Source organism: Artibeus jamaicensis, unplaced genomic scaffold (assembly GCF_021234435.1).
Source record: "Artibeus jamaicensis isolate MK-2021 breed Jamaican fruit bat unplaced genomic scaffold, CSHL_Jam_final contig_60, whole genome shotgun sequence".
Lineage (NCBI taxonomy): Eukaryota > Metazoa > Chordata > Mammalia > Chiroptera > Phyllostomidae > Artibeus > Artibeus jamaicensis.
In genome coordinates, this window is record NW_026521900.1 from 11,785,895 (window position 1) to 11,806,996 (window position 21,102).

A 21,102-nucleotide genomic window follows, 5' to 3' on the forward strand; every position below is an offset into this window, starting at 1 on the left:
AGTTTGTTTTTTGTTTAAGCTAGCCCATTTGTAAACTCCTAATAAAGACCAAGAAAACTGTATCCTTGGGATTAGAGGGAAGATTATCAAGTTATATATGTTTGTGTCAGAAGCAGGGAGTCCACAGCTGGCAAACCTCTAGATTGTAGTGCACATTATTTGGGCAAACCATATTACTTAGAGATTTGGACATGATTTATACCTTTATGTCTTGAGTGCTCACAAAATAACTCAGGGTCAGATCTGGACCCAAGTCCAACAGTCTATCACCAGTCCTTGGAATTAGATCCACTCCCCTCTTTTGCCTCAGATATATCTTGGTAAGGAAACAACGACACATTTTTAATTTTTTATTCACATTGTTGCCTAGCTTATCTAACACCTTACACTTGCACAGTCCAACTGCTCAGATGTATTTGGAAATACAATCGTGTAGCATGTTGTTCAACTTGCCTAATGAAGGGGTGCCCAGATGGCATGGAATGCTGCTGTGGGTCAGGGAGGGGTAACTACAGAGGTGTTTAAGGCATTGTTAGTTCACAGGTTAGTGAGCAGCCAGTCCAGTAATTGTTTTCTAGTCATATTGCCCACGGCTTCATCCAGCTGTCGTTCCTTGGCAAACTTCATGACTTCTTGAAGGAGATCTCCAACACTGTACCCTTTCTCTGCTGCCTTAGCTGATACTTGTGGAAGCTGTGGAGAGAGCAGAGATCGTGTGAATCATGTGAAACTTTGGGAGAAGGGACCCAGAAGGATAAAGTGAACTACCTCTTTAACTCACCTTTCCACCCATGATTCTAAGATTAGAGTAAAAGCTGCCACAGATACAGGACTGGCTTTCCTCTCCTTTTTCCTTGACCTTCCTCTAATGTCATAGATCAAAATGAAAATTCTACTTTCTTTTTGAGCATCAAAAAACAAATTCTGGAATAAGTTGTGTTTACTAAATACTTCTCACCAAGGTCTGGGTCCTTCAGTTAGTCTGTGCTGATTACTAGGTCAAGGTTAGGGGTTGCCATTCTGCCACCTCCCTAAAACATATTTTACCAGATAGTTTGTTTAAAGAATAATGATAAAATAAAGCTGATCCTTCCCTCCTCCTCTTGGCTTAAATATACAAACATTGAGGTTTCACAGCCTCAATTAATGGTTCATCATTTTTGTGTCTTTTTGTGAAGATAAAGTAATTCATAAGGGACCTGGTAAAGAGTTGACTTGAAATAAGTTTGGACTATTCTTGAGCTCTAAGTACAATTTTTTCTCCCTGCCCATTCCAACTATCTCCCTTCTTGTGCTTTGTCATTGCTTACCTTCTCTAGTTGTCCATCATCATCTCCCATGAAATAGAGCATTGGCACATTAAACTGGGAGGCTGCAATCCACTGCAGGACAGCCTGGAGCTGCTTCTGCAAACTACTTGTTGAGCACTGATTATTGACGATGACTTCTGGCCCAGGAAATGCTTGATGTGACATTGCACCATCATTATTACATCTGGGGCCACCAACCTGGTAACTGGGGTTGTTTGCCAAGGCTGCTTGTTCTTCCAACTCGGCAAGGGCTTCCTTGTTGTTGCTATACTTAGCCATGATAAGGCACAGCTTCATCACAGATTCTACCAGTTGATCAATGAATTGCCGGTTCATTTGCTTCGTCCCACTAACAAAGTCAAGTTCTGAATTGTCTTGGAATTGTTCTTCCACTCTCTCAGACATGAAAGCTGCTTTGTTTGAACTGAACTCAGAAGGCTTGCTCTCAACTTCAGATTGCTCATCAATGTTGAAGGCGCTCTGACTGTCCCTGTTGCAGGTGCTCTCATTGAGCAGTTTCTGAATCAGTGATAGAACGATGTTTGACACATCTGACTTTTGGCAGTCTGCCTGTTGAGATTCCTTTACACAGGCAGATGACCCAGGAGCTACACGAGACTCTAGATGTTTCATTGAAAGTGCCTTGGCAGTTTGGCCACCTACATTCTTTTCATATTGGGCACTCTGAGTCATATAGCCCATGGTAGAACCAGGACAGTCTTCTTCAAGTGTTTCTTTGCCCTTGGCCTGCTGGGTCAGGTGGTACTGAATCAGCATAAGGGCAGAAACAATCAAGTCTTTTGCCAGCAAATATGTGGAAGCGCTGATATTTTCTCTTTTTTCTTCCATATTGGTGCCTGCTTTGCCAGCAGTCTTGCCTTGGTTTCCTTGTGTTTGGTTCCACATGGCCAGGCTCTCCTTGAGGATGTGTTCACCGACTCTTTCAGCACTAATCAATGACTTGTATTCATCTGGCTTTATTTTGCATTTGTCCTTCCCTTTCATCTCAGCTTTCATGGTAGAGAATTCAAGACTTTGATTTTTACTTTGGTTCTTGCATTTGAGATCATGAGACCCAGCTTTCAGAGATGCATACAACAGACTCTGTGATTTAGTCTCCTTCTCTCCAAGCATAGCACAAACCAGGCGCTTCAGCATGGCCTCCAATATATCTGTAGCATTTTGTTTTCCGTGGTTGAACAGATTCCTCTTGACAGCTGAGACAAAGTCAGAGTCAGTCATCAGGACCCCAGTGACACTATGCAGGTTCTTCAAGCAGGAGTCAATCAAATCGGACACAATTTCCTTGGTGTGTTTTAACAACACCCTCTTCAGGACCACACAGGCAGGAACTGGTTTCCCAGAAGTTTGCACTTTCAAGCTCCTCATAACAGAAACCATCATGTCAGATGCCACTTGATTTGCATAAACCATGAGCCCTTTACTGAGAGTGTCTGTGAATTCTTTGCTTTCTTTTTGGCACATCTGTTTGTCTCCTCCCTTGCTCTTGTTGGATAATTCACTATACATAAACGTTTTTCGCCCACCTTCCTTGCCCTCTTCCCCAGTGCCCCGGATTTCTGCAGAGGTCATTTCCACAGCATCGTGGACCATTTCAGAAGCGATCTTGCTCACAGCACTGCGGGGGCAGTTTTTCCCTTTGTCCCCAGAGGGTGGATAGATTGAATAATGGTAACATTTGCCTCCATTTTCCAATTTATCCTTGATTTCCTTATGGGCCATCTGGATTACCAGATTAGATAGTCGGTTGACATAGAAGGAAAGGTCATCCATGGAACATTCTCCCTCAGGAGAGATTACTGCCCTATGAGTGCTAGAAGATTTTGTTGAAGAGGTGGAAGGGCTCTGGTTATTGTTGGTATTATTGGCTGCAGTCATTTCTAGATGTAGGCTTTGAGGTCTGTTGGCCATATAATCGATGTTCAGTTGATCAGCATAGACACTGTAGCAGTTCACGGAGGGTAATTTGTGATGTTCATCTTCTGCCTCTCCTACTTTACGTTTACAAGTAGAGGCTGAAGGACTTAGTGCATGTTGGAAACCCAAGGCATACTTCTGGAGATCATTTAGAAGCCAGTTTGGAACACTTATAGGATTAGAGGGAGCTTGTTTAAAAAGGCATACAGATCCCTCCATCTAAAAAAAAGAAGAACACCTAAGAGTTTGGGGAGGCTTTTTTCCCCTTATTTTATTTAGAATATATATCTTTCTAAGCTGCACATATTAGGGATTTGGCCTTTAGAATTTGCATGGAAACATAATACATAATTATATCCATTAACAGACATTTGACCACCAGTGGTAGCTTGTCAATTTCACCTGAGCATGTGTGTTTATCTCAATATGTATCAAAAATGTGTCAACATGTCTCTTGTGTGTGTATGAATACCAATATAGCAATTAATAAGTGTGAACGACTCAGTAGATGTAAGAATGTGTCAGTCTGTGTTGCTGGTGTGTGTGCATATGCATGTCAGTGTACATGTATGGCTGACTGTGTAAGCATGTGTAATAATGCATTGACATCAATACTTATTTTATATGTCTACTGTATGGGCCAACATGTGCATGATGGTGTGTATGTCAGTGTGTCTCTGAAAATGTAAATGACAACTGTCAGTTTGAATGATTTTTGTATTTGTTTACAATAAAGCCAATAGAATGTATCATAGAGCTATAAATATAGTTGCATGTTACAGCATAAATTCACAGGTTAACATACATACTCATTAATATATTAATGTATAATATATAATGTATTAATGTATAATACACGATACATTAATAAATGTGTATGTTAAACTATGAATATGTGTGTTAATAGATGATTGTATATGACTATGTATGTTAATAAATTAAGTATCAGTTTATGTTATATACCATGTCAATAGTTGAGAATGTGTGTCAGTGTTGCACACATCCTGCATATTTGAGTTTGTGTGTGAATACATGAGTGAGGATGTCACTGTATTTGTGTCAATTTGTGTATCAATGCATTCAAACATGTGTTAGAAAATATGTGTCACTTTGTTTAAGTTTGTATGTATGTGTATCAACATGAGGTATATTTACAGGGTTGGACAAAAGTAGGTTTACAGTTGTTTATATGGAAAATAATAAAATAATAAGTAATAATTCAAGAGTAAACTCTGTTTTATGTACTCATAATGCCCCATCCTGTATAAGAGTGTTTGCCTGTACCTGAATCTGTATGGTCACTGTGTTTTGATCAAGGCTTGTATGTGTATGTTTATGTATAGTGTGCATGGTGAATACGGATGTTTATGTGGGCATATCAATGCAGCTGAATGTATACCTTTGTATATGTAAGTCATTGTTTATGAATAGTAATCATTTACGAATAGTCACATATACACATATGTATACACACATGTATACATCTATATTTGTATACGAATATAGATTTATGCATTACCTCCTATACATGCTCTCATATACATTTGTATATGAGATGTATGCATGTATATATGAGATATATATATATCTCATATATATATACATACATCTATATTTGTGTATATATAAATGCATGTATTTGTATACAAATATAGATGTATGCATCCCCTGTATACATCCCCAAATATAGATGTATGCATGTATATATGAGATATATATATATCTCATATATACATGCATACATCTCTCACATATACATGCATCCATTTATATTTGTATATACATACATCTATGCATGTATGCATGCATACACATGCATATTCACACACAAACATACAACCACACATACATGTCACACACAGTCACAAACAGCCATGCACATACATTATACATATATGTGCACATACATGTCTAGATACATGAAATATGTATTGTACATCTCTTCTACTCAGTGCTACGTACCATTGCCCTCTTTGCCCCCTCCATTGTTTCATCTCCTTTCTTTTCACTGAATTCCTAGACATGTGAGGTTATGATAAGTTCAACATTTTGCAAATGGGCTTAGGTTACAATAAAAGAAATCTGTTTCGTGTGTAGGAAATATGTGCTGCACTTTAAAAAATAAACATCAGGTGTAATTTACCCCTTTCTTAAGACTTCAAAATGGAGCCCCCCCAAATGAACCCAAAACTCTTTAAGAATATTTTTTAACTGTTTTTTCTTCCTTAAGAGCCACTCTCATCACTTCAAGTGTGTCTGGGGCCAGAAATGCTTTTTCTGGTTTTAACATGAGCATAGGGACACAGAACAGAAAATATTTTATTCCTTTGAGCTAAAACCAAATATCCTGTTCTAATATCAGCCATTCTAGGTTTGTAGGACAGTGAAGGTGACTTACCATGGGCTCTAATGCCCACCCAAACCAGGAGCCTAACAGATATAATTTAGGATAGTTACACAAAAACAAAAGGACTTGCATGTGACAGTAATATGCAAATCTAATTGCTTCTAATTTTATACTATCTGACAGTCTGCGTAATCTTTTAGATAATAGGGTTGGAGACCAGGCAACTACAGTTCTTGGTCATCGTGGATTGTCTCTGCTCCCTATATCCTTGTTCTTTTCTTTTTGGACACTGGGCAATGTGGGGTGCACAAGTCCATTACAAGAAAAAACACTATAAGAGATCTTGCTTATAAGCCCATATCTTTGTTAGTATAAGGATAGCAAGATTCTATTTGAAATATGTACCTGCAATCAGGAGAGGGCATTCTGAGCCTCTGTGATTAGGGCCATTGTTATATACCTGGGCACTAAACTTACCTGACTGTAAATTTAGGCCTGCATTCTCTAGACTGTCATAGTAGTCAGATTTAGGAGCCTGTTTGACAACAGTTATCTTACTATTTCTGAATCAGAGTCCTCAGATTCAAAACTGGGCTCTGGAAATTAGAAGGGGCAGACAGAGGCCAAGTGTACCTTAGACTGGTTTTGCTTCTCAGTATCCTTGATTACAATAATTTCTGTTTCCTCTAAATGATCCAGGGCTAAGTCACATCCTGAACTGGAACCACCAGCATCCTATGGAATGAAGGGGTGAGATTCTTATGAATAGTTGCTTTTTGAGACTTCCTTCACCAAGCAGCCCTCTCCACTGCTTCCACTTCAAAACCTGAATGTTATCACTTTTCCTTCCAAAGGAGAAATAAGCTTGTAATGCTAGCTAATCTTTGAAGAATGGGATCTTTTTCTCTCCACGAATTACTACCCCTCCCAGAGGTATTCACAGAGCTATGAATCTCAAGAATCATATTTCATTAATCATTGAAATTTGGTACAGTTTTTTTCACTGTTCTGACATTCTACCTTTCATGCTTTCAGCCCTACCAGCAACTTAAGTGCCTTCTAAAATGAGATTTGTTGTCAAGGGTGACAGGAAATTTCTAAGCAAGAGATTTTGGCCTCTCAAAAATGATGGCTGCCCATTTGAATCTCCTCCATCTTTCTACCCTCTGTCACAGCCTTTCTCTTTTATTATGATGTCACTAATAACCTTTTCAGAAGTTTCTCACTCATTTCAGCTCTGAGAAAATACTCACCTTGGAACCTTTATCTTCCATATTCAGGGTGGACACGTCGACAAAACATATCTGCATCAAATTAAGATAATGCATTTAGGAAAATTCTAGACAAAAGACTGAAGTTTCTCTTTGAGATGATAAAGCACCTACTGTATTGGGTTCTTGTGAGAATTGATTGAGATAGTGCAAATAAAGCTTTTAGCATAGTGTACATAAAAAGTACTCAATTAATGTTATTTGCCAGAGAGAATATTATCATTACTGTATTTCCTCGATAAGAAAGAATACCTACCTGTCAGAGATGCCCAAAATACCCACATTTATTGAGAAAAGTCAGAAGAAAGGTGGTTTGCCCAACTGACACAAACTCAAAGGTGAAACTTATATTAGAACTCAGTTCCCTGGCTCCCAGTTACAGCAGTATCAACAACCACAGTGTTCTCCAAATGTGGTATTTTTACTATTGATACTACAGAAAACTGTAGGTGGTACATGGATAAACATTTCTGTTTAACGGGTGTATTTTTTAGTGATTGTTTAGTAGGAAAAATACACACTAAAACATCAAACCTGTGATATTGTGGATAATATTGCTTAGGGTGTTGGTAATTTTTAAATGTAAGTCAATTTAAAAACATTGCAGAAGCACATATTAAGTAAATAATAAAAATGTGAGCATGATAAAAACAGAGCATAAAGCATTTTGCCCTCTTGGAGGTGTCCAACTTCAGTGAAACTTACTGGTAGCTAGGTGATATTATTATGACTTCAGAGGTTAGGTAATAGAGGCTGGTAACTAGGCAACCACAACTCTTCCCTCCTCAGAGGCTCCTCCCAGTCCTCCCTCCCCGCCTCTTTTACCACTCTTCATTCTGCCCCTCCCTTGATTTGTCCCTTTGTGATGTATAAGCATACTGGTCACCCCACAAACTTTACTGAACTTGGTATCTTGGATAAATGACAGTCACCCTCCATTAGTCTACTCTGGGTTGCAGGATATTTGCATTCATAAGGCAACCCTTTCCACACATTGGTAGGAGTAATTTTGTGTCTTACCACTTTTCGTTCTTGTTCCTGCCGTTCTTTTGGGCTATAGATATCAACCTTGCACACACCTCTGGGGCTGTGTAACCAGTCAATATTATCAGACATCTGGAAAGACAAAGTATATATGGTTATATATATATGCTAAAAGGTTCTAGATGTGCTAAAGGTTCTACATATGTGCTATAAAAGGTTCTAAAAACCTTATATACGGTTTTTAGAAACTGGCTCTGTTTAGATAAGAGGGCCCTGAAACTCATTTGTGTTTCACATTGGTTTAGGCTAGGAACTGGTGGGGTGAGTAGTGGGGAAAAGATTCTCTGAAGTCATCAGGGTAATTTTAGCATAATCCTTTGGGAAGCAAATTTAAAAGGAGGTATAGAGAATGTGGGGATTTTCTTTAGAGATTTATTTCTACCAAACTCCCCTAAATCCCACCTGTCTCCACTCTTGAGTACCTTCAAAGATTCAAATTCACCTCATCCCCTTTAATTGAATTTTAGTTAACCCCAGTTCAACCAGAGTCTTTCTTCTTTTTTTTCTTCTTTTTCTTTTTTCTTTTTCTTTTCAGAGTCTTTCTTATATTAAGGGAGCAAAATGAGGTAAATAGCTGAAACACTTACAACATAGAGCCACTGGAAAAGACTAAGGTGAATACAGTAGAGTGAATAAGTAACCTTTTAAATTAAAACAACACATAAAATTCCAACATATAGAATGAGTTTCTGAATGCTGAGAAAACTCAGTCTAATAGCTATAAATATAACCAAAAAGCAAATGTCTGAGGGAAGACCAGACCCTGATCCCATAGAACCATGTTTAATTTTATTTTTGAAAGAATAATAATCTCTGCCAACTTTCTTCAGCCCCCATGTCACCTCCCACCCCAGCCCAGAAGTAAAAATATAAAGAAGTTGGCAAAGGCCCCAACTGATTTTTGTTGTGTAAGACCTCAGATCCATGTTCAGAAAGACAGTTATGAGTTCAGTAGAACTGTTTGGGTACTTGGTACTTGGATTTGTTAATTAACAAGAGAAACATTTTGCCAAATATTAGAGAGTTGTTGAATTCCTTTTTTCCAACTTCCTTCAAAATTTAGACCTCTAGCTTCCTTCTCTCCTTCCCCTTTCCTTTCCCTCTCTCCCTTCCTCCCCTTCCCTCCCTCCATTTTCCCTGCCTCTCTCTCTCTTCTCCCCTCTCCTTTCCTCCTCTCTCTCTCCCTCTTCCTCCTTTCCCCTTTCCCTGCTCTCCTCCCTCTCTCTCGTTTCTCCTCCCCCTCTCTCTCCTTAATTCTTCTTACTCTTCCTTCTTTTTCTCCCCACCTTCTATACTCGGCTATTGTTCACGTGATAATACTACATCCCCACCCTTTACCACCCCCAAGACCTTTGGAGCTTTCCCAAAGATTTAAGAGAAGGCTTCCCACACCCTCAAAAGAGAGAGTTTCTCTTTTTCCAGAGGTAGAGATCAGTAGCCTAGAAAGAAAAAAAAAGGGAAGTGTAGAGGTTCCCTCATGACCAGACTCTAAAAAAACATATAATTCATAAACTCATTACCTTGATAATGAAGTTCTTTTCTTCTTTTGGCTGAATATGTGCCACCGAGAAGGGAGATGTGCCCCTTTAGATGGATATGGGCAGTGCCAAGTTCTTGGGCACCCTCAGCTGGCTGCTACCCTCGCCAGCAGTTGGACAAGACTGAAGGGCCAAGGCCTTTCCTGCTGCTTATGACCCTGGGGTATGACACCAGAGTTTGTTGGGTCACAATGCCCGAAACCATAGCAACCACAGCAGAAGTGTGGCAGGCTGGCAAACTCAATACCCCTTCATATCAAAACCACCTCAGGCTGTCTGCTGTATGGCAATCTTCTTGTGTTCTCTGTAGGAGAGTACATATAATTCTTTCACATTTTGTCCAGTTCACAACACCTTAAATCCTTCTTTCTGTCCTCTTTTTGCTAGATTTCCAGAACAATGTAATCATATTAATTACCAGTTTGGTCTGCATTTTTCACAAAACAGTATTAATTTTCACATCTTAGCTTATTTTTTTTTGGTTTTCCCACTAAAAGTTCAGCATTGGAAATAGAAAAATGTTAATTAAAGTCCTTTCTGAGTATCCTGAATAAAAGTATGAAAACAGAAAGTTGGAGGTTGACTTAACAGCTTTTGTGGTTTTACCTCACCATTAAGACATGCCCTTAGCTAGTCAAAAAGAAGTCAGAAGATGCCCCTACCTTTGGAATATTATAATAGGTTATTTCATAAGACCTTGAAATATTTTTTTCTTGTGAATTTGGATGCTATGATGACCCAGTCTGACATAAGATGTTTCTTCTTTCCTCAACTCTCCATACTCTCCTAAAGTCTTGACCACCAGCTGGTACTAGAACTTCTACTTCATGATATTGTTGTTTATTTTTATACAGGACAATAACAGCCCAAAGTTGGGTGTTCTTAGGATTCTGTGTGCCTAATTGGTCCAACAAGCTCTAACTTTCATCCTGAAACATTATTAGCCCAGAAAAAAAGCTAATCCTCTTGAGACAGGGTCCGACTTTCAGAGACTTCTCAAGCCATAAAAGGACTTAAGCCCCTCTTTATTCTTTTCCGTTATAGCCAGTACTGGATTTCTGGCTACACTATTCTTTAGAAGATTATTCATTATACTTTGATATACCTTTAGTTTAGCCCCAGTTTGGACACACTAGCTCACAACCAAATGATTCTTAGTGTGCCCAAGTCTTATTTTGTTTTCTCCTTGTCCTTTCTTCACATGTATCTACTTTAACCTCATACATGAGAATAAATGCATATGAATTTTTAAAAATCAGTTGAGATGATCCCCCCACCAAATAATGCAGTTTCATATTCTTGGTCTACCTTCATTTGATCTTTTCCCTGTTGCCCCTGAGATTGCATGTCTTAAGCTAGTTGTACAGTTCTTATCTTTATAATTCATGGCATCAAAGAGAAACAGAACTGGGCATTTTTTAAGGTGGCAAGATAGATTTTATTCAAGCTATTGCAGTAGGAGAGAAACTTTAGATAACTAGAGCTCAACTCTACTGAAACAAAAAGCAGGAGCTTTTTATATGCTGGGGTGTGCTAAAGGAAAAGTATTGAGAGAAATTTGGGGAGTGGAGGGAGGCTGATCAATGTAATCAGTACCTAACTGGTACTTATCAAAGTTAGAATCCTACCCTTCCATAGAGATTGGAAAACAGAGGCTCTGTCTTTCTTGATGATTATATTTCAAAGGGGTGGCTCCCAGGTCCTTGAAACAGATACTTCTGGGTTGTGGAAGATATATCTCAAAGGGACAAAGAAAGGATTTATAATCACAAGTTTTGTAAATTCTCTAAGAAAAGAGAGGTGAGGCAGGGGTCTATAGACAGGTTTTGGTTGAAACAGACAGGAAATCCTTCTTTCAATGTTGAACTTTCTCAGGCAGGTATGTTAAGGAGGCTGGGGTCATCATTCTAAGGGCTTGCCTTGAGCTGATAGAAACTATACTAAGTATTTGTTCAAGTCTCTTAGTAGAGGGAGATAAAATTCTTTGTCCTAAATGTTGAAGTTTTTATAGGCCAAAGTTGAGGTCTAGTTGAGAAGAAGCTTCCAAGAAGCCTGACTCTATCAAATCATTGTGCTGTATAACTTAAATATATATAGTTTTAAATTTTGGTCAAGGAAGGAGTCTTTGTCAACAGTGATAGGCTAAAATCCACATTACAGGACTTGTTTTTTTTTTTCTTTACTGCTGTTTTGTTAAGGGGAAATTTCGATGTTTAAGTTGTAGCTTCTGTGTCTGGCTCATGTCTATGGAATTAGAAGCAAAGAAAGAAAATGTTTATTTATTTTTCAAGCATAAGAATGTATATTCTTAAGATTAAAAAAAAAAACCCTCTATGTCTCCCAGCCAGAAGAGAAAAACTGTGATCTGGGCCTGGAAAATGTCTTACCAAATCCCCTAAATGACAAAGAGAGAACTATTATAGATGATTAGAGCCCTGTGCCATGGCACCCCAGTCCTGTCATGCTGGAGGCTAACCAGGAGCAAACAAGAGCAGCATTTGGATGAGAAACCAGTAATGAAAATGTAAGGAGGCTCAGTCATCTGTTACAGTATATTCACTGCCTCTTCTTTCTCTTAAGCTGCTGAGACTCTCAGAGTGTCCTGTATTGACTAGTGGTAGGGACAGATAGGGAAGAAAGGATGTTGAAAGAGTCAAAAAAGAAAAGAACATGCTCCATTAATATGTGTGTGTGAAGTAGTATGCACTTAGGTTAGTCTTTAAGAGCAAATTATAGAGATGATAAACACAGAAGCTTTGGTCACCTGCTTTTTTTCCTAATCACCATTTTCCTAACTATCCATTTTCTAACCTTGTTTATTCTGTCCAAACATTTTTTTCCATACAAACTTGTGACTAATCATACAAATCTCACTTTAAATGTGCATTCATTTTGTATTTGGTTTGAAAGAGCTATTAAGATAATAGATATGGAACCTGCATTTGTAATTATTATGGCCATAATGTAATTATTATGAATAATGGCAAAATGAAATTTAAATGAACTGAATTATTGGCCTTCATGAATTTACTGTCTCAGATTTAGCCTACCTAATTTAGTTTATGCAATGATACTGTGACAATTAGGTTGAATAAACTTTTCCTATTCTTGGATTACCTACAATGAAGCCTCAACAGCAGGTTCTCTGTCTCTTTCTCTTTGTACCTGCCAAGCTACTGGCCATGGAGTGTGGCTCAATGAACAGATGACGGTTTTGAAAGTTCAGGCAGGAAACAAGCCATGGAGTCATGGAATATGAAATAATGACAAAAAACTTGATTAGCTATTTGAGCGGGCAGCATTCTTCATAAAGCAAAAATTTTCACAATTTAGACGTGCCTCAGAATCACCCGGAGGGCTTATTAAAAAATAGTTGGACCCCATCCCAGAGTTTCTAATTCTGCGTGTCTGGAAATTTGCCTGGTGTGTTTTGCATGCATTATCTCATTTAATTCTCACACAGCCTTGTGATATATGTACTATTTTAATCCAGATTTTATTAACGGCAAGTTGGAGCCCAGAGAGACCATTTGATTGGTGGTTCGGCTACTTTCGGCATGAGCCACTTCCGTCGTCTTGGAGGGGGGTGTATGTTTTGTGCTAAAAAATTAGCACGCCTTTTCTTTCTTCTAGAGTCCAAAGATGCAACAGAGAAATTTTTAGGGAAAATAAAGGTAAAGGGTGCCTAGTATGATCATTTGGCCACATCTGGTGGTTTCAAGCCTGATTGAAAAGTGTCGATTGGTTATCTCCCCCTGATGGTGAGAATGGTACAGTCCGCGCACCGCCTCCGAGAACTTTCTTCAGTGGGCGGTTACTGTGCGACGGTTGGTCCCAAACCGTTGGTCCTGTGGCCGTTGGTGGCGGTTGGTGGCGGTTGGTGTGAGTTGGTAATTCTGAGGCGGTTAGTCCGCTCTCCCGCTGCCCCTTATCTGTTTTGTTCTGTTTTGTTTTGACTTGTTTCTGTTTCCGACTGGCGAGAAGCTCCTTTCCCATGCGTAGCTTTAGTTCCGATCCATTTATGGCTTGTTATGGGTACTTTTGCCTTACTTATATAAATATATTTTATGTCAGAGCTGGAGATGTGGCTGAGGAAACTAGGCTGTTAATCGGAATTTTTTTCTTGTCAAACCAATAAACTTGTTTCGAACATCTAATGGAAAAGTATTTAAATATAGTATTCATTGATGACATTTTTTCTCCTTCCCCCAGAGAGTACCTTTATTTGTGCATGATTGTTTTAAACAAAGGCTACGGAGGATAGGAGGGAAATATGGAAGCATGAACGAACCTCTTCAAGTTCCCTTATAGCACTGTAGGCATCCTCCCCCCAGTACACACCCTTGAGGATCCCCCTGATTTTAGGGACATTTAAATAGGATGAAGGCTGTTCCAAGTCTTCAGCTTTATCCTATAGTCGCCCCGGAGGGATGTCAGACTTAGCTTTTCTGTACCTTGCTCTCAAAGCTGGATGGTAATGAGTTCATGTGGCCACTAGGAGGTCTCAGCTGCTTGGAAAACGTATTTCCACACAGTAAATGATCATTCTATACAAAAACCCATTTTGCTAAGGCATTTCTCAAAAGGGAAATGATGAACCCCTCGTATAGAATAACTCTTGCGTGAGTGAATAACCCCTGTAGAATAACTTTTCTATCCTGAAAACTGCATTTTTATGTATGTTATATTTATTGACCTAATACTTAATAGATTCATTTATAATATAGATAATATACTTATAATATTAATATAATATTTCCTTAATAGCCCCATCATAAATATGTATTAGTTTAAAAGGAAGAAGTGCTTGTCTAACTCTGTATAGACTGGAACAGTGGCTCATGTACTTAGACACTCAGTAATTACTCTTGGTGATGCTGGGCTGAATATGACAGCAGTGATTGTGTTGGTAATAATGGTGTGCTGAACAACGCGTGTCCTCTGAAATCCTTAGCAGTTGTATTTTAACCATGCTTTGGTACTTACCATGTTCTTTCATGTGTTGGTAGTTATTTTATTATGAGCTTTATCTTTCCAAATACAGAATGATTGTATTTTACTCACTATCATTTACCTTGCCAGGGAAGCATTAGGTTCATATATATTACCAAGTGCTTTCAATTACTAATTGAAAATTAGTGTGCACACCTGGAACTAATATAATATTATATGTAAATTATATCTTGATTTTTTTTAAAAGAAAGAAAATTAGCGGTAATGGTTATTTATGAATTGCTATGCTCAGAACCATATACAAGTGCTTTGCCATGGCCAAGAACATTGGACCATATTGATCCAAATTTCCTGGCTTATTGAAATAACTTCCTAATAGGTTCCACTTAGTCATTCCTTGCCAGTTTTCAACAGACTTTTTAAAGAGCCAATATATTTTATTAGCCACTGTGATTTTATAACAGCTTTATTGGAACAATTCAAATGCCATTTAATTCACCCATATAAAGTATATAAATGATTTTTGTGTACTCATAGTTGTACAGCCATTGCCATAATCAATTTTAGAACATTTTTTCATCACCAAAAAAAAGAAAACTCATACACTTTAGCTATCACAACTCCCCCAACTCTATACCTCTCCAGCTTTAGGCAGCCAGTAATCTGCTTTCTATCTCTATAGATTTACCTATTCTGGACATTTAATATAAATGGAATCATACAATATGTAGTCTTTTGTGACTGCTTTCACTTGTATAGCTTTTTGCAGTTAATTGTTGTGACAACTTGTATGGAAATGTTGTTATGAGGACAGCTCATTAGAAACTCAGTGCCAAGAGCTTTTATTAGGAGGCTGGTCCTGCATAGTACATCCAAAATTACTGTACACCCTCTGCCTAGTACATACCAAAATTCCGGAGTCCCAGGGGGAAAGCTGTTGTTCATAAATCATATTGTTTGCACAAACAGTTAAGGTACAGTGAGCTACTCTCATCAGTTAAGATGTGGAACTCCCCCGCCCCAAATCCAAATTCCTAGATCCTAGCCAAGGGGCAACCTTGCAAACAGGATTTTCAAAAGATAGCATTCTCAGCCCTACTATATTAACTCTTTGTGACACAGATTTTGATATTGTGTTGATTCTGTAAATCATTTTGAGGATTGCCATCTTAATATTAAGTATCACAATTAATGAACATGGGATGTCTTTACATTTGTTTAGGTCTTTAATATCAATGATATTTTTGTGGGTTTCAGTGTACAAGTCTTGCAGCTCTTTTGTTAAATTTACTTTCTAAGTCTTTTATTATTTCAACGTCATTGTAAGTAGAATTGTCTTCATTTTATTTTCACACTGTTTCTTGCAAGTGTATATGGTTGAGTTTTGTATATTGATTAATCTTGTGTCCTGAACCTTTGAGTTTGTTTATTAGCTTTAATAGCTTTCTTTTTGTGCATGTGGATTCCTTGGCCTATTAATGTGGTAGGTAACATGGATTGATTTTTTGAACAGCCTTGCATCCATAGAATAAACCTCACTTGTTCATGGCATTTAATATACTTTTTATATATGGCTAAATTCTGCTTGCAATAGCTTGCTTGAGAGATTCTGTTTTCTATTTTGATTCTATTTTCATGAGGGATAATGGTCTGTAGTTTTCTCTTTTCATACTATTTTTGGATGGCTTGGTATTATGGTAAAAGTGTTTTCATATAAGTTGTGAAGTGTTTCCTCCTCTTCTGTTTTCTTAGAGAGATAGTATGGAATTGATGTTAATCATTCTTTCAACACTAAGTTTAATTCTCCATCGAAATATTCTGGGCCTAGAGACTTCTTTTTAAAGAATTTTAGGCCCTGGCTGGTGTAGCTCAATGGATTGAGCACAGGCCTGCGAACCAGAGGAGAACCAGAGGATCGTGGTTTGATTCCCAGTCAGGGCACATGCCTGGGTTGCAGGCTGGTTCCCTGCAGGCCAGTTCCCAGCAGGGGATGCATGAAAGGCAACCATACATTGATGTTTCTTTCTCTCTCTCCTTCCCCTCTTACGATAAATAAATAAATAAGATCTTAAAAAAAAGAAAAATAATAAAAGTAAAGAATTTTAAAACTACAAATGGAATTTCTTTAAAAGAATGGAATTATTCAAATTATGTATTAAATACTGAGTGTATTGTGCTAGTTTTTGATTTCTAAGGGATTTTTTCATTTCAATTAAATTGTCAAGTTTATATGTATCAGGTTCATAGTATTCTCCTGTTACCCTTTGGTGTCATAAAGGTCTGCAATGATATCCTTTGTTTCATTTCTGATATCACTAATTTGCATTTTTTCTTTGTCAGTCTTGCTAGAGGTTTGCCAATTTTATTGATCTTTAAAAAAACAGCTTTCTGTTTCATTGATTTTCACTATTGACATTTCTATTTTTGATTTAATCAGTTTTTACTCTTATCTTAATTATTCCCTATATTATGTTTACTTTGGATTTATTTTGTTCTTTTCCTAGACTTGAGGTGAAACTCAGATTGACTTTTAGACTTCTCCTCTTTTCTAATGTAGGCAGTTAGTCCTATAAATTTCCCTTTCAGCACTGCTCTAATTGTATCCCATAAGTTTTGATATATTGTATTTTCATTCTCACTCACTTCAATGCATTTTTTTATTTGGTTTGATATTTTCCCCTTTGATCGATGAGGTGCATTGTTTAGTTTCAAAATGTTTGGGGATATTCCTGTTATTTTTGTCATAGATTCCCAGTGGTCAGATGATACACTCATTTGTCATTTCAATTGTTTTATATTTGCTGATTTGTTTTATGATTGAGGGTAGTCTGTTTTGGTAAATATGCTATGGGAGCTTGAAAGATATACATATTCTGCTGCTATTGGATAAGGTGCTTTATAAATTTCTATTAGATTCTGTTGATGGTGGTGTTGAGTTCTCCTTATTGATTTCTTACCTAATTGTTCTGTTACTGAGATGAAGTGTTGAAATCTCCAATTATGCATGTGGATTTGACTATTTTTCTTTCAGTTCTGTCAGATTTTGCTTTGTGTATTTTCCAGGCCTATTGGTTAGTGTATACATGTTTAGGATTGCTGTGTTGTCTTGGTGGATTGACCCTTTAACATTATGTAACATCCCTCTCTGTCCCTGGTAATTGACTTTGCTCTGAGATTTACTTTATCTGATATAAATTTAGTTATTCCTGCTTTTTCAAACTTAATGTATGTATGATATATCTTTTCTCTTTAATTTTTAGTCTACTGATATCATTGTATTTGAAGTAGGTTTCTTGTTAATGGCATATCATTGAATCACGTTTTTTAAATCCACTCTGCCAGTCTCTATCTTTTCATTCTTTTATTTAAAGCAATGTACATTTAATGTGATTATTAATATGTTAGGACTTAAGTTCACCATTTTACTTTTTGTTTTATGATTATTCCCTCTGCTTCTCATCCATAAGTTTTCTTTTTCCTGCCTCCTAGTTAGTTACTTGAACATTCTTTTTTTTTTTAAAGATTTTATTTATTTATCTTTAGAGGGGAAGTGGGGAAGGAGAGAGGGAGAGAAACATCAATGTATGGTTGCCTTTTGTGCATCCCCTGCTGGGAACTGGCCTGCAGGGAACCAACCTGCAACCCAGGCATGTGCCCTGACTGGGAATCGAACCGCGATCATGTGCTTAGCAGGCCCGCGCTTAATCCACTGAGCTACACCAGCCAGGGCTACTTGAACATTCTTTTGAATAGCATTTTGATATATCTGTAGTGTCTTTGAGTATATCTCTTTGTATAACTTTATTAGTGCATGTATGGGGGAGCCCCCCAAATGGAATTTATTTATAGATAATTGCATATTGTTCTTACATGTTTAAACTTCAGTCACCTTCAAAGTACTTTCCATTTGATGCAATATACCTATTAAGGTTTTTTTCCCACTGCTCAAAACAGTTTTTGAACTTTTCAATTTTGATGCCTTTTAGTGCTTTTGCCATTTTTTATTTCACCTCTCACATGAGCAAAATGTTTCTCTTTGAGGGCTTTTTTTTAAGTATATTTTATTGATTATGCTATTACAATTGCCCCATTTTTCCTCCTCTTTATCCCCCTCCATCTTGCACCCCCTCCCTCTAGCATTCCCCCCTTAGTTCATGTTCATGAGCCATACATATAAGTTCTTTGGCTTCTCCATTTCCTATACTATTTTTAACCTCCCTCCTCCAGTCTATTTTGTGCCTACCAGTTATGCTTCTTATTCTCTGTACTTTTTTCCTCCATTCTCCCCTCTCCCCCTCTCCATGGATAACCCTCCATGTGATCTCCATTTCTGTGATTCTGTTCCTGTTCTAGTTGTTGGCTTACTTTTTTTGTTTTTATTTTAGTTTTTAGGTTCAGTTGTTGATAATCGTCATTTTAATGTTCATCATTTTGACCTTCTTTTTCTTAGATAAGTCCCTTTGACATTTCATATAATAAGGGCTTGGTGATGATGAACTCCTTTAACTTGACCTTATCTGGGAAGCACTTTATCTGCCCTTCCATTCTAAATGATAGCTTTGCTGGATAGAGTAATTTAAGTTGTAGGACATTGCTTCTCATGACTTTGAATACTTCTTTATAGCTCCTTCTTGCCTGGAAGGTTTCTTTTGAGAAATCATCTGCTAGTCTTATGGGAACTCTTTTGTAGATAACAATCTCTTGTTTTCTTGCTGCCTTAAAATTCTCTCTTTATCTTTAATCTTGAGTTAGCTCTCTCTGAGCTTCCAGGACTTCTTGGAAGTCTATTTCCTTCACCAGATTGGGGAAGTTTTCCTTCGTTACTTGTTCAAATAAGTTTTCAATTTCTTGCTCTTCGTCTCCTTCTGGCATCCCTATGATTCAGATGAAAAAAAGAAGTCTCTCTAGGCAAGATCAGGTGAATAGGGAGGGTGAGGCAAAGGAGTCATGCCATTTTTTTTTTTTGTCAAAAACTGCTGAACACTCAGTGCAGTGTGGGCAGGTGTGCTCATAAATCACCCATTATGAAATGGGCAAACAAAATGAAAGGGTCTTCAAAAATTTTTACTGAATAATGCAGCCTCTCACAATGGGCTCCTAGAACACTTATCTAGCAGGGGAAGACTATATATACTACAAGAGACCCACCTCCCAGAAGATAATAATCAGTTTTTGGGGGGACCCCTTCATACACAACTTATCACTGTCTGTTGGAGTTAACATTTCACTAGTTTGAGGGATGTATAGAAACCTTTCCTCCCTTTACTGTTCTTCATTTATTTATTGTTCTAAACATTTCCTCTACATATACGGAGCACCACATTAGGCATTGCTATAACTTATGCTGTAATTATCTAATATAATTGAGAGAACAGCATCAGAATGAAAGTGTATTATATCTACCTATATTTTTGCTCTTTCCATTGCTCTTTCATCCTGATGTCATCAAATTCATAGGATTGCTTCTATTATTTTTGTCTTTACTTTATTAACTTTCTATTTTTTATGGTGGGCATCCAAGAATGACTTGATTTTCCCATTACTCCTGAAGGATGTTTTCTTTGGATAGAGAATTCTGAGATGATGCCTGTTTTTCTTTTAGTACTTAGAAAATACAATGTGACCTCTTCCTGGCTTTCAGGGCTGCTGATGAGAAATTTATTGTCATTCAAAAAATTTTGCCCCTTTTAGCGAACCAGACAATCGCGGTTTGATTCCCAGTCAGGGCACATTTGTGGGTTGCAGGCCAGTTCCCAGCAGGGGCCAGTTCCCAGCAAGGGGTGCACCAGAAGCAACCATACATTGATATTTCTCTCCCTCTCTCCTTCCCTTCCCCTCTAAAGGTAAATAAATAAAATTCTTAAAAAAAATTTTGCCCCTTTTAGGAATGTGTCATGTCTTTCTTGCTGCTTTCAAGTATTTTTCTTTGTCTTTAGCTTTCAGAAGTTTGATTATGATATGCTTTTGTTTGAATTTCATTGGGTTTGTCCTATTTGGAATTTGAATCTGTAGGTTTATTTTATAAATTTTTGGAAATTTTCAGCCTTATTTTTTGGAATACGTGTTTTTGTAGGAAAGATTACTAGAAGTAGAATTTCTGTGTAAAAGGATTCAAACATTTACAATTTAGTAGGTATTTTCAAATAACCCTCCCAAAGTTTACAGCAAATTTTACTCCTGCCAACAGTGGATAAAAATGCCTGTTTACCCACCCTCTTACCAGCAGGAGTTATTATTAATCTGTTAAACATTTGCCAATGTCCTGAATTTAAAAAAATGCATTGCTGTTTTAATCTGCATTTATTTTTAACAAAACTGAGCATATTTTTTTGTTTATTGGCCATTTGTATTCCTTCTCTAATTATCTTTTTTTGCCACAATTTTTGATGGGTGGTTCATTTCTTATTTGATCATGAAGTTCAGTTTGTACATTTTGGAAATTATTTTTCTGTCATTTGTGTTGCCTATGTTTTTGCCAGTCTTTTGTCAGTCTTTTAAACTTTATTTTTGTTTTCTGTTTGTTTTGTAAAAAAAAATTAAAATTTCTACTTACTAAAAGTTATCCAGCCTTTTGCTGTCTCTAGATTTTTGTCCTGTTTAGATAGATTTTTCCTTCAGCAAGGTTATATAAATATTTTTGATCTACTTGTCTAGTATTTCCATGGTTTCATTTTTACAATTAAATCTTGCATCCATCTGAG

At 37.4% G+C, this 21,102-nt stretch overlaps 2 protein-coding genes across 6 annotated transcripts in view; one reads left to right on the forward strand and one right to left on the reverse strand.

The window, feature by feature from the left end:
* Positions 1-532: 532 nt before the first annotated feature.
* Positions 533-9,489, reverse strand: AKAP4 (A-kinase anchoring protein 4). Its single transcript, XM_037158865.2, has 6 exons — positions 9,431-9,489; positions 7,887-7,982; positions 6,849-6,899; positions 6,229-6,330; positions 1,311-3,467; positions 533-693 (listed from the first exon to the last, which is right to left on the reverse strand). Exons 2-6 carry the CDS (start codon positions 7,980-7,982, stop codon positions 538-540), a joined length of 2,562 nt encoding a protein of 853 aa, XP_037014760.2. The 5' UTR covers positions 9,431-9,489; the 3' UTR covers positions 533-537.
* A 3,809-nt stretch (positions 9,490-13,298) lies between these two features.
* CCNB3 (cyclin B3) overlaps positions 13,299-21,102 on the forward strand; it is an 80,153-nt gene continuing 72,349 nt past the window's right edge. For 3 of the 5 annotated variants that reach the window (XM_053670654.1, XM_053670658.1, XM_053670659.1), the window contains exon 1: positions 13,299-13,338. The gene's annotated coding sequence lies outside the window, so the exon portion shown is untranslated. Of the gene's footprint in view, positions 13,353-21,102 lie in introns of all 5 variants that reach the window. The other 2 variants (XM_053670657.1, XM_053670656.1) reach the window with 2 other exon arrangements.